This window comes from Calypte anna, chromosome 7, assembly GCF_003957555.1.
Source record: "Calypte anna isolate BGI_N300 chromosome 7, bCalAnn1_v1.p, whole genome shotgun sequence".
In the NCBI taxonomy this organism is placed as follows: Eukaryota; Metazoa; Chordata; class Aves; order Apodiformes; family Trochilidae; genus Calypte; species Calypte anna.
The window spans coordinates 23537984-23551000 of record NC_044253.1 but is presented as its reverse complement, the minus strand read 5'-3'; the positions used below and the strand labels follow the sequence as shown (position 1 = coordinate 23551000).

Sequence of the window (13017 nt, the reverse complement as noted above, 5' to 3'; positions counted from 1 at the left end):
GTTTATATTATATAGCTTATATTATATAGTTTATATTATATAGTTTATATTTATAGTTTATATTCAGACTTGGGGATGCAAAGTTCTTTATAATTAAGGTGTTACAATAATTATTCACTATGGATTTAATGTAATGAAGACAAGTGTGGTTTTACTTCCTTGAGTCTTGACTATTTGTTACTGCTATTTGAGATACTGTCAATATGCAACTTTTTGCTATAATCAAAGGTCATGCATAAAATCCCCAGCAAATAAACAAAAGATGCCACATGATTAAAGAAATGGTAAGGGACAACCTCACTTACACATGTTCTGAGGAAACACTAAATTGCTTTAAGTGTTTATATATAGAAGCATTCGTTCTACAGTAGCCATTTTGCTGTAAACGTTACCATGAGTGCTCAGCCAAAACCCTACTATGAGCTGGTAAAAATTATGTACATACAATTAATTCACTCATATGCAGATGCCAAAAGTCTTTGCTTGAGAACTCATGCCACGCCTTCAGCAGCTTCGGAGGTTTCTTTGTGTAAGGGGAGTGTGTGTACCAGTGTTGAGAAAACGCATATGCCACGGTAAAGGCCAACCAGCGATTAGTGGGCACCCTTCGAGGGCGATGGTGACGCTAGTGCCAGCAGCTGAGGCCGGTCCAGTGGCATCACAGGCAGCGGTGAACAGATGTGAAGAGACAGTAGGGATACTAAGAGAAGCAAGAGTGGCATCTCGGCAGTATCCTCCCAAAAGCAGGGTCTCCACTTACGATGTGACTGTCCCTGGCGTAGGCTGAGGGGCTGTGCCTGCTGCTGTGCGTAAAATCCCTTTACTTCACAGCCCCGGCAGAGTGTCAGCAGCGCACTGAAGGAAACGCCTAAAAGATTAGTATTTGAGTCGCCCTTACCGACATACGATTGTAGGTGCCTGCAATTTCATCTCGAAGTTACCTGTGCGGAAAGAGCTCAGCTTCTTCAGCAGCGCGGGGACCACCCCCTATAGTGTGCCCTCCGATGTCCCCGCTCGCCATCCCTCCCCTCGCCCAGCGCTCGCTTCTCCGCAACCCTACGCCGCGGAAGCTGCGGCGGGCGCTTCCGGACCATCAGCTGCAGCAGTGCACGGTGTGGGTGCCGGGAAGACCACCTTCCCCGCCTCGGCCACGATCCAGAACCAGGTCAGATCCCTCCCTGCCCCACACGGGCAGGTGCCTCACACTCCACACTCCACATCTCACGACCCTACCCCCACCCTACCCCCCCACCCCCGTACTCTGTCCCCCCACCCTCCTACCGTAGTCCCCCATACCTCAAACCCCCAAACCCCAACCCTACTCTCTACCTTCCCCCTAATCCCCCTCCGCTCCCTGGCGCTGGCGCGGTTCTCAGTGAAGAACTGTCCTGCGGCAGCCGCCCTGCGGGGCGGGGGGAAGCGAGAAAGCAGGATGGAGCCGCACCGCAGGGCGGGGGCAGGTGCGGAGCTCTGCAGTCACGGCGGCAGTGAGGCGTCTGCTGCCTAGCTTGCAACAACGCAGGCACTGGGTGGTGACATCCTTTGTCTGTGCCTTCCTTAGCAGTCTTTGGGCTGCTGGAGCCACAGCACCTGCACGGAGCCCCTCGTTACCCTGGACTGGTGCGGGAGACGCGTCAGTCCCTCGGGTATACATATGTAGCCCACTCTTCTCGCCTGGCACCACCCGGCAGTATCGACACGCGTCCCGAAATCGGTCCCTCTCCCTACAGGCTCTGTCTGGAGGGGCTGTTGCAGGGACAGGGTCCTTGAGAGGTCGGAATCTCGTTTGGTTGAAAATTAGCCCGTATGTTTTCCCAGCCACCCGAACTCCCATTCACGAATTCCTGAAGCCGCCTTCATTCAGTCTTTGGTAGGCACATGAAAGACAATTTTCACATGTTAAGACCTATGACTCCGGATTTTTTCAATCGCTTATGCGTAGGCATCGATTTTGCAATGAAACATGTTCCACGTGCGCATAAAAATAACCCTGGTCCGTCTGCCAGCCGCTGCTGCAGGAGCTGGCACCCGGGCGGGCGCCCAGCCCCGAGGGAAAGCGATGATCGTGCGGAAAACCTTGCGCGGCTTTGCGGGAGGGGGACAAGAGCCCTTTCTTTGCCCCACTTACACAGCCCCGGGGGTGAAACACCACACACATGATGAGCGCCTGCAGAGACTTCGCAGCAGAGGCTGCAGGTGTCTGAGCTCGGGTATTCAAGAAACAGAATACACTTGGTCTTTCGGAATGGGAATTATTTTTACACCTGTCTTCTGAAGTAGGGCAAATAATAGTGTAAACTAAACATCTTAATCGGGTGTGCTTGTGTTACCTGCCCCCTCCTCTCCTGCAGACGAAGGACGGGAGCCTCGGCCGCCCTTACCCCTTCCCTGCACACGCACCGCAGACAAAAGGACCCTCCTTCTCCCCACCCCTCACCGCCCTGGTGTTCTCCAGTGAAGCGCCCGCCAGTGCGAAGCCCCCCCGGCTCTGGTCCCCGCGGCGCGGGGCCCTCCCGCTGGGAGACGCTGCGAGCCCGGCCCCTCACTCCCGCTTCGCCCCTGCAGAGGCTGCTGAGGCGACTGTCGGCGGTACCCCCACCTGCAGCAGCGGGGCCTGGCAGCCCTCCCTCCTCCCGTCTGCCCCCCCGCTCGGCTCAGGCGTCCTCCCCCCCCGCCCTCCTCTCCGTCCTCAGTGGTCCGCCGGCTGGGTTATGCAGCAGCAGCAACAGCCGCAGCAGCAGCCGCAGCCGCCAGCGCTGACAGCATTTGGCAGGAGGGGTTTGCCCGACCGCTCCCGGAGCATCCCCAAAGGCTTTGAGGCAGCGCCCGCCCGGCTCACCGGGGGAGTTGGTTCAGGGCTGGAGCCAGAACCAGAGAAGGTCTAAGAGCCGGGGAGCAGAAAAACACCTAGAATAATAGCAATAATAAGAGTAATAAAGAGTGGTAGGCAGGAAAAGGAGGTGGCGGGGGGAAGAAGGGTGTGAGGAGAAGGCGCATCCCTCAGGAGGGGCAGGGGGCAGGAACGGCCCCCCGCACCCTCGGGCGGCCGTCAGAGCAGTCGCAGCTGGTGGCGACGGGGGGGCATGGTTGCCGTCGGGACTTCTGCAGCTTGTGCCGCCCCCTCCGCCGGGACCATGGGGGACGCCGCCGACTCCGGCCTCGACGTGGCGGCGGTGGAAAGTTTCCTCGAGAGGCAACCGGAGCTGGCGGAGAAGTGGCTGAAGAGGAAGAACTCGGTCCCTAAAGCGCCTGCCCCCCGCTGCCGGCCCGTCGGAGGAGCGACGGCCCCGGCGGAGGCTGAGGCAGCGCGAGCGGTCCTGGCAGGGGTCTGCAGCGGCGAGCCCCCAGAGGGAGCTGCGGAAAAGCTTCGCCCGCTCCAAGGCCATGCACGTCAATCTCACCTACGACGAGCATGTGCACGTCCGGGAGCAGGAGCCGCTGAGTAGCGTGAGGCGGCGAGCGCTGCTGCGGCAGGCCAGCTCCTTGCCCCGCCACCACCGTCCACACCCTCAGCACTCTGCCGGAGTCCCGGGTCAGCCTGCCCCAGTACCCCCCCCACCGGCCTGGACTACAAGCGCTCCCTCAAGGAGCACCACGAGCGCCAATTCTTCCTGGAGCTAGTCAAGGACATCTTCAAAAACCTCGACCTCACCAGTCTTAGCTACAAGATCCGTATCTTTGTCTGACTCATGGTGGACGCCGACCGGGGCTTCCTCTTCCTCGTGGAGGGGGCCACTGCCGGCAAGAAGAGCCCGGTCTCCAAGTTTCTCGACGTGCATGCCGGCACTCCGCTGCTGCCCTGCGGATCCACGGAGAACAGTAACGAAGTGCAGGTGCCCTGGGGTAAGGGCATCATCGGCTATGTGGCGGACCACGGAGACACCGTCCACATCCCCGACGCCTACCAGGTAGGAGGCGGACAGGCTCCCGGCAATCCTCTGACCCCGGCTCTCCCCCCGCACTGCGGCGAGAGAGAAGCCTCGCTGCCGCCCGGACCCCCTGCCCCCGGGGCGTCCCTCCTCGCCGCCTTTCCTTTTCCCAGGTTGTCCCCTACTGCCTCCGTCGTGGTGTCGGGGGTTGCGCGCAGCGGCCGCAGTGAGCTCGAAGCAGCTGTTGACGGTGCGGGAGGGGACTCTGGTGAGGTGAAAGGGAAAGCCTCTCTTGGGTGGCCGACGGGGCTAAAGTGGGCATAAAATCGATTAGGCAGTGCAGGTGGATTTAGCAGGAGCAGGAGACGGCTTGTTGCGTTTTCAAAACGTATTTTGGAACTGGATGAAGAAAAATTTTTTTTTTAAATGTTCATTGTATTCCCAGTGATAGTATTCTTAAATCTCACCTAATATTCCCTGTCTGCCTGCTGATGAAATACCTCATTACTTTAAAAAGAGCATATTTTTACCTTCGCATATGCCCACTCAGCCCACATGGCATGTGTGTCACTAAAAGGAGATCTTTCCAATTTAATAGCATAAAGAGCCCTATGGAAGCCTGGGTACATGTGCAGAAAGACATGACAGCTGTTGTACTTCAGATCATTGTAGTGTTTACAATACAACACTTTAAAAATTAATACATATGATGATATGCTTTTTGTCTGCATTGCCACTGTTGATGGAAGTGTTTAATCAACCATCAGGTTAAAGAAAAGCAACACCAGGAAACTTTGTCAGGCTGGTAGATGGAGTTGGAGAACAAGGGGTGACAGCACAGCACCAATTTGTCTTTTGAAAAGAGTGTTAATGCTGTCCATTTGGTAAGAGAAGGCCTCGGGTCAGAAGAACACCTCTAGATTAATTTAAAGTTTTTTTGCTTGTTTTTTAACTTTACAAACTTGTTTAAAATGATGTAAAGATACTTCCCTATAATGTTACCTAGTTTTTGTTTTATTATCATCCAACTGTCTCTATTTTCTGAAAGCTGTGTCAAAGTACCAGTTGGAGTTCTTCCACCAAGTACAAATTGGGTTGGCTGCGTGTATTCTCGCATTAATCGAACCTCAGTGAGATCAACTCTAGATATAAGTCCTGTAATTTCCTATAAGGTGCTTTATTTACACAGACTCCAGTGCTCTTACACAGACTGATTTGTCTAGAAAATAATTATAAATTATTTGCAGTGTCATTTTCAGATATAGTCTAAGATGTCAATTACACGTTTATTTTTCTAAAGAGAAAAAAATACTAAAAAATAAGTAATAGGCTATGGCTTTTCTGTTACTGTTGCAGAGTCTGACTTTCAAAGCCTGCTCATGTAAACAGTCTCTTGACATTAAATAAGCATACTTTGATACAAGGTTTGGAGTTAACATTATATATGAGGACTGTATAATAATCCCTTCTTTTAATACTAAACAATAACTGTATAATATGGTAATTTGATTCATGAAATTTAGCAGTGACTGAAAAAATTTTGGGGGTTCACAGCATCAGAGAATTGGACAAATAGTTTATGGAAAGGTTTAGGTGAAGATTATATGACTGACTCAAAAGTTACACAATGTCATTCAAGATATTAAAAGTTGTGCCTTACTATGTTGCCAAGTTACATGATGGAAGTGAGTTTACAATTGAAACAATTTGGAAAATATCTGGTCTCTAAGGTTAGCACTACACAGGATTTGGAAACAGGAAAGGAGATGGAGACTTTCTTTGTCTTTTGAAGCCAGTTTAAAAGTCTTTCTCCTGGAAGCAATCCAGTTGACTTGCAAATGGTGCTTGTAGTCAGTTTAGGTTTCAAAATAAGGCCTAGCGTGTTCCCCTATGTCAATTATGGGAAGCATTTCTGAGTAATTTTTGTGTGCATAATGCACTGTGCCTTGAGCACAGGCTGTAAGAATCCAGTCATTCTGGCAAGGAAGTTGGGGACTTAAATGTCCATTGAAGCTCTTTTTAACAGAGCATAGATGTAGCTTTCACAGTCATACATGAAGACTGATGCATATTTTAAGTACACAGCAGAGAAGCCATTAAGCCTTTATCTGCAGTTCTCATGAGTCACTTAAGTTTTTAAGGTTTTTTTCTTATATAAAGCTATGAATTTTTACGTGTCATCCCTTCTTCTGACAGGTCTTCTATGATGTTTAGCTGAAATTACTGATAATTTTAATTTTTTTCCAACTTTTAGAGCAGTATTTAAATATTAAATTTTTTGAATCACAAGTAGTGTTTGGTTATTGTTATACCTTTAACAGTGCAGAAGTTGGGAGATATTTTAATAACATCCCAAGTCCTTCTTGATCTTATTCATCGGAACAGTCAGCATACATCAGAAAGTGGTGAAAAATATGTTCACCAGTGTCAGCTGAATAAAGTCTCTGTGTATTTTATGTTTAAGTCTGAATTTCCTGCTCTAGCAGGGGGGGTTGGACTAGATGATCTTTCGAGGTCCCTTCCAACCCCTATGATTCTATGATTCTATGATTCTATGATTTAAAATGTAGGTTTGAAAGACAGAAATTAAAAATGGCATTCCAAATGGATGCTTTAATGAAGTGGGGAGCAAAGAGAGGAGAAATATTAAATGGAATCTGGTTAATAGATGAGGTTATAAGTTGGATAAAGTACTGTAAAAGATGATCAGAAATTAATTTTCAATACCGCTCAAGTCTTTAAAAAGAAAATTTAACCACATTACTGGAACTGAAATCAAGGAAGAGACAAATCGAGCTCACTTTTTTCTCGACTCCTGTTACCTCTTTGAAATGTAGGCCCAGCACAATGCAGCTAACACACACAACTCTTCACAGTAAATTTTAAACATCCTTGAACCTGAGGTACAGGTCCAGACTCCCAGGTCCCTTTCTGCCTGGCTGCTTTCCAGCCACTCTGTCCCCAGCCTGTAGTACTGCATGGGGTTGTTGTGGCCAAAGTGCAGGACCCGGCACTTGGCTGTGTTGAACCTCATCCCGTTGGAATCAGCCCAACTCTCCAGTCTGTCCAGGTCCCTCTACAGATCCCTCCTGCCTTCCAGCTGATCCACACTCCCCCCCAGCTTAGTGTCATCTGCAAATTTGCTGATGATGGACTCAATCCCCTCATCTAGATCATCAATGAAGATATTGAACAGAACTGGGCCCAACACTGATCCCTGGGGGACACCACTGGTGACCGGCCGCCAACTGGATGCAGCCCCGTTCAGCACCACTTTCTGGGCCCGGCCCTCCAGCCAGTTCCTAACCCAGCACAGAGTGCCCCTGTCCAAGCTGTGGGCTGACAGCTTTTTCAGGAGGATGCTGTGGGAGATGGTGTCAAAGGCTTTGCTGAAGTCCAGGTAGACCACATCCACAGCCTTCCCCTCATCCACCAGACGGGTCACCTGATCATAAAAGGAGATCAGGTTGGTCAGACAGGACCTGCCCTTCCTAAACCTGTGCTGGCTGGGTCTAATCCCTTGCCCATCCTGCAGGTGCTGTGTGATTGCACTGAGGATGAGCTGCTCCATAACCCTGCCAGGCACTGAGGTCAGGCTGATGGGCCTGTAGTTTCCCGAGTTCTCCTTCACACAGTGGAAACCCTGTGGTTAGTGTGGGATGCACACTCACTTTTGTGCTTGAATCACAAAAGTTTGTAATCTAGTCTGTTCCAGGGTTTCATGGCTTTCTTCTTCAACTCAAGGTGTAAAGTCATGAACTTTTAATCCTCTCTGTGCAAAAGTTTGAGTTCTCTGAGATGGCAAAGAGTGTGCACTACTAGATAGGCACAGCAGCTGAAATGTGGCCTCAGTAATGCTGCTGTTGCAAGGGCAAACTTCGATCTCTAGTCTATTAAAGAATTTAGAAAAAACCCCAACAACAAAAAAAGCCCCCAAGAAACCTCCAAGAAATTAGCAAAAGTTGCTAGAGCAGTAGGGATATGGATGATTTAGACAAGCTGAAGTATTAAAACAGCAGATTGGCAAGAAGCTTTTCACTGATGAATTGGAGCAGAAAAATACTACCCCTCATTGGAGGTTTTAAAAACCTGGAATGTAGAGACTGATTGTTCTTGTAAATGGAGTGTTGATCTCTGTTTTGGTGTGATCTCATGATCTAACCACAGATCATCTGACCACAGACTGGTAAACTCAATAGCTGCTACCAGTACAATCAGTTAATATACAAATGAAATCACTTTGTGAAGTGGGAAACCACTGTACACCAGAAGCAGAGACCATTCCAATGAGATGTGTAAAGGTGTAAGCCACCAGAAGAGCCTTGACTATTCCATATACTTAGGAATCAGTTTTAGGAGATTAGAAGTTGCTGCATTCATGTTCACATTTGGAAGAATAAAGACAGGTGGTTTTTTGGTATCTTTTTCCCCTCAAACTGTATTACAGCTTTTCATGTATTATCTAAAAATTAGGTTCCATTTTCAGAGTAGAAATAGAGGAAAAGAATGGTAAGAATCTTATTTTATAAGCATGTGTGTTGTATTTATAAAGAGGATTTAATGTATCATAATAAAATGGATTCTTCCACTAACTACTAAGTGATCATCCTCCTCACTGATGTAATTCTAAAGTAGTATGTTCTGAACATTAAAACAAAATACTTCAATTAGTGTTTCATCAGGCACTTAGATTTTCTTTTAATGAAATATGAACCAAAGATGAATAATTTGGATTGATTCTAATTTAATTTATTATCATTTGCATGCCCTTCTGTTTTGCTCCTGATGTCAGTTTTGTGGATTTTATAAGAATAGATATGTCAAGTCAGATACTAAGATTTTTTTGGCTATATGGAAAGATTAATTTAGATGTTAGATGTTTGTAGTAGAATGTGATGTTGAAGCTGGAAATATCTGTTTAAAACAACCACAATATAGTTTTAAACAAATTATTTTTTCTGGGATATTGCTGTAATTCTTTAGTGCAGTTAATCAAGCAGCAGATTTTATGCAAATATGATTATGAAAGTGAATGTCGGGAACAATAAGCAGAACATTGTGTATCTACATGCATGTTCTACAGAGGCAGATTTATAGCAGCAGACTTGGTTTTTTTTTGTTGTTTTCAATGGAATCCTTTTGCATTTATTTTTCTCTCAATATTTTAATTTTCTGAGTCAATCATGTGTCCTGCTTTTCCTGGAGGACAGAGATTTCTGCCTGACTGGCAGCAGTTGCTGCTGTTGGGACTATCTGATGCCATGCCTAATAGCACAGTGATTATCCCCGTGAGTCTGTCACTAGGGCTACTGAAGCAATACTCAAATTTGTGGTCTTGTGATCGGGACTGTTGGGTTAACCAGAGCTGCATGCCGGTATCTTATCACTGGTTACTGTCACACACCCATGGAAAAGCCACCTTGAGAATGGGCTGATTGTATAGTAACATTCAAACTTTCCTCACAGTAACATGTGGAAATGCAAGAAATATTATCTCTTTAGACAGGGGGAAGTGGAGGCAGGAAAGAGCAGGACTCGGGGAGTGAAAAGCTGGGGCTGACCCAGGCCGCGGGCACAGCAACAAGTGATGGAGAAAGCATCTCCCACGTTGTGTGCGACTCATGTGACACAGCAAAGGGTCTAACCCCCTCTAGTGGCTTAAGTTCCTGCTTGGTTGTTATCATAATATAAAATTAAATGAGCACATAGAACTAGAGTAGAGCCTCTCAGTGACACTTTGTGGCCCTTTTAGCTTAGTATTTCATTGTTTATTTGTACTATTATAGCACTGTAGGATGGCAGTGTATTTTTAAGTGTCAGATTTAACTCTAACCATATTCATGCTTCTTCCACGTTTTCTGGTGGACATTTTACTCCGTATCGATGCAGCCCAGCTTTTAGCCTAAGAATGCTCCAAGGGTTTGCCGCTGTCCCTGTCAAACCAGCGCTTTAAGTTTCCATGCGAGGAAGGGCAGGGTTGAGGGCTCCCAGTCGGCGGTGTGAGCAGCAGCCGCCTGAGAGCACTGCCATCGAGTGGATGCGAGGCAGTACGACACCCGTCTCCTCTGGGAAGCTGCTTGCCGTCTTTGTATTATTACATCAAAATCTTAATTAAACCTAACTCCACTTACTTGCACGTCTGATTCTGACAACACCTGCAGAGGCTTCTCCTTTCTACCTGCATTACTGAAGAAGCAGAGTTAGTTCTCTAAAACCATGTGCTTACCTGCAAAGATAAAAAACTTTCACTCCATAGTTTGTCTGCAACCTACTTAACATACAAGATTGATTTTTCTATCAATGTCCCTATCTTGTGTGAATAACTGAGTCTCCACTTAATGTAAACTGAAGTACTCAAACATTAGTAGCTGCCAGAATTGAAGTCATGTTCACAGCTGCGGTCTGAGCTTTCCATGGGTCATGTTTGCTTTATGAGCAATAGTTTGCCATTCCTTCTTCTGTGGCTTTTGTGGTGCCTCAGACCTTGCCTTCTGTTATTCAGTGTTTTTCTGTTTAATTTTCACTACTTTTTTTTTTTCAGAGATGAACAACTAGGTTTACTTGGCCTACATTATGTACAACATATTAGGGTCTTTCTTTTTGAGCCTCTTATTTATTAAGCCATTTTACCATTTTATTTTAATGTTGATTATATTTTTCTCTGTTTTGCTATCCTATCTCTGTTTGAATTTGATTTTTATTCATTCTAGTAGTATTCAACCTTGCAGCTGGGCTGTCTCTAATCAGTCTTTTAATTCACATGGAACACATTACTCTGTGAGAAATGCATTTAGTCTTTCACATGAGGTTTTAGTTCTCTGTGTATCTTTTAATGCTATTGAACTAGGACCCCAACTGTACTTTGTATGACAACGCAGGATAACACAAAGGGATTCGAGTAGTTTAACTTAATGGTTAAACTGTGTCATGTATGAGTAAGTCTGGCTCCCTCAGGTTGTGAAGTAGTTTACTTACAGGAACTAGAGAACCAAGCTAAGGCTGAATGAGCTACTTAAAGGCTGCAAATGGAAATGAAGTCTTGTTTTGCCGGCTGCTCTGTAAACGTTAAAAATAATTTCACCCTAGATTGAACTGTAAATAACGTAGACAGAAATAAATCCTTAACATCAGCAAGCTTGTACTGAAGAAGACAGCAGCATATTGATTTTGGAACTCAACACAGCTACCTATCAACTGCTCTCTAGGATGCAGTTCAATATTATTAATATTCTACTTTTTTTCTTCTGAGGCACACAATGAAGTTTATGTGTGGAAGAACTTTGTTTTGCTGGAAGCAAAACGCATATCTGTATAAATAATTTTTACAGGCTTACTTATACACCTGATCCACTATGTGAAGGCTTGAGTTTTTTCTGTTTAAACAGAACTTTGTTTAGACACAAAATTGCTTTAATCCAAGGTTTAGAACACTGTTTTTCAATATTAAGGGGCAGGATACTGTGTGCTTACTAGGTGTAAGATTAACATCTTTGAAAATTTGCACTAGAGAGATTTCTGTTTTATATCTCCGAGGATGTAACAGAAACTGTGGTTTGTAGTGCTGTTCTCACAGAGGTCAGTTATGAGCCATTTTTTCTGTGCTCTTCACCAGATTACCCCAAATAAAGGAAGATAAATGGCCTGAACTGTCTGTAACTGTACTAAAGTTACTTCATGGCCAGTTTAAGAAGGAGAAAAAAATAGTTAATTGCTATTAAAAGATGTTGCAATTTTAACTAGCAAAAGACTCAGAGGACTGGGGAAGAATGTCTGTCTGCTAGATAAAATTGCAATATGAATTTTATCGGGGGGGGGAGATGCATCTGTTTTTCATTGTACCTGAAAGAAAAGTGAATTCAGTGTCCTCAAATAGTCTGTGCTTCACAGACAAGTGCTTTAGGTAAAACATGACCTGTGTAGTTAAATCACCAGGATTTGGCCCCACAGTTCCAATTTATAAATACTCTTAGAAATTAGATAGTATATGCAGGTGTGAGTCATCAGTGCAGGAGACACAATGATGTGTAGAAAAAGCATGGCTCACATCCAAATCCACCCACACTTTCCTCAAGTCCTTGAAATCTGCAGCACAGAAAAAAAAAGAACCAAAATTTACAAGTCAGGCTGCTGTAGCGCACCCAGTCTTAAAACTCAAAGGTGCAGTAGTATGGAACACAGTGCTGCTTTTGGTGCTTGTCGATCAGTTGTACTCAAAAGGCAATTTTGGAAGACACTAATTTACTAAGTTAATTGCCCCTATTTCAACTGAATAGATCAACATCCCCTACATCCCCCATGCATGTACAAAAACTGCATGTCAAAGTTTCATTCTCTAAATCACCAGTTTAGAACATATATGTAGCAAGACAAACCTCTCTTAGGGAACGGCGCTTCAAGGTCCAGCCAGGTGTTCCAGCAGAGACTCAAGAGCAATGCTCTAAGCCTATGGCTCTCAGAGTCGACTAGCCCGGATCGGTGCTGTTGCTCCAAGAGCAACTGACCTCTCTGCTGGCTTGCTCAGGACTGAGCTCTGCCTGTGCTTCAGGACTCACCTTTTATTGGCCCCCTGGTCCTGCTCATGCACAGTGGGGGCTCACCCTAATTAGGCACAGGTGGGCTTGACACAAGCTCATGCTCACTCCCTGGCAATTAGTGGCACCTGGTTGCCTCATTTCACTACACATATACTTGTAAATTGTAAAGACCTGGGGAAATATCCAGATTATTACTAGTTGTTTATTTGAGAAGACAGCTTTCTGATTAAGTTTTGGATCAATGTGCTGTGTTCCACTGTGCATGTGTTAAAAAACTGTATCTTCTAGAAATCATCAGGAAACTTACTCCAGAAGTCCCCAAAAAGAAAAAATAACACTTCTTCTCAGGAAGCAGTAGTTTAATGTAATCTTCAGCAGACTTTCTCTAGACTTGAGAATCTGCACTTTTACAGTAAACTTGTAGAGGGAACCCTTGCTGCTGAGACCTGTGAACTCAAATGCCTTTGTTATTTCCTACCAGTCTGATCCCCCTTCTACCTATTTTATGTGCCTTGCCCATAATGATTTTGTTTAGTGTTCTGCTGAGGAGTGAGTGGTCCCTTCCTGGGACCTTAAAGTCTCTTCGATAGTAACATTAGTGTCTAGTTGCAATT

General features: G+C 45.8%; 1 protein-coding gene across 1 annotated transcript in view; it reads left to right on the top strand.

Moving 5' to 3' along the window:
• The first annotated feature begins 3134 nt into the window (after positions 1-3134).
• PDE11A (phosphodiesterase 11A) overlaps positions 3135-13017 on the top strand; it is a 77324-nt gene continuing 67441 nt past the window's right edge. The window contains 5 exon segments of the mRNA XM_030454663.1: positions 3135-3252; positions 3255-3341; positions 3344-3486; positions 3488-3550; positions 3552-4142. Coding sequence (XP_030310523.1) covers positions 3135-3252; positions 3255-3341; positions 3344-3486; positions 3488-3550; positions 3552-4142 — 1002 coding nt within the window.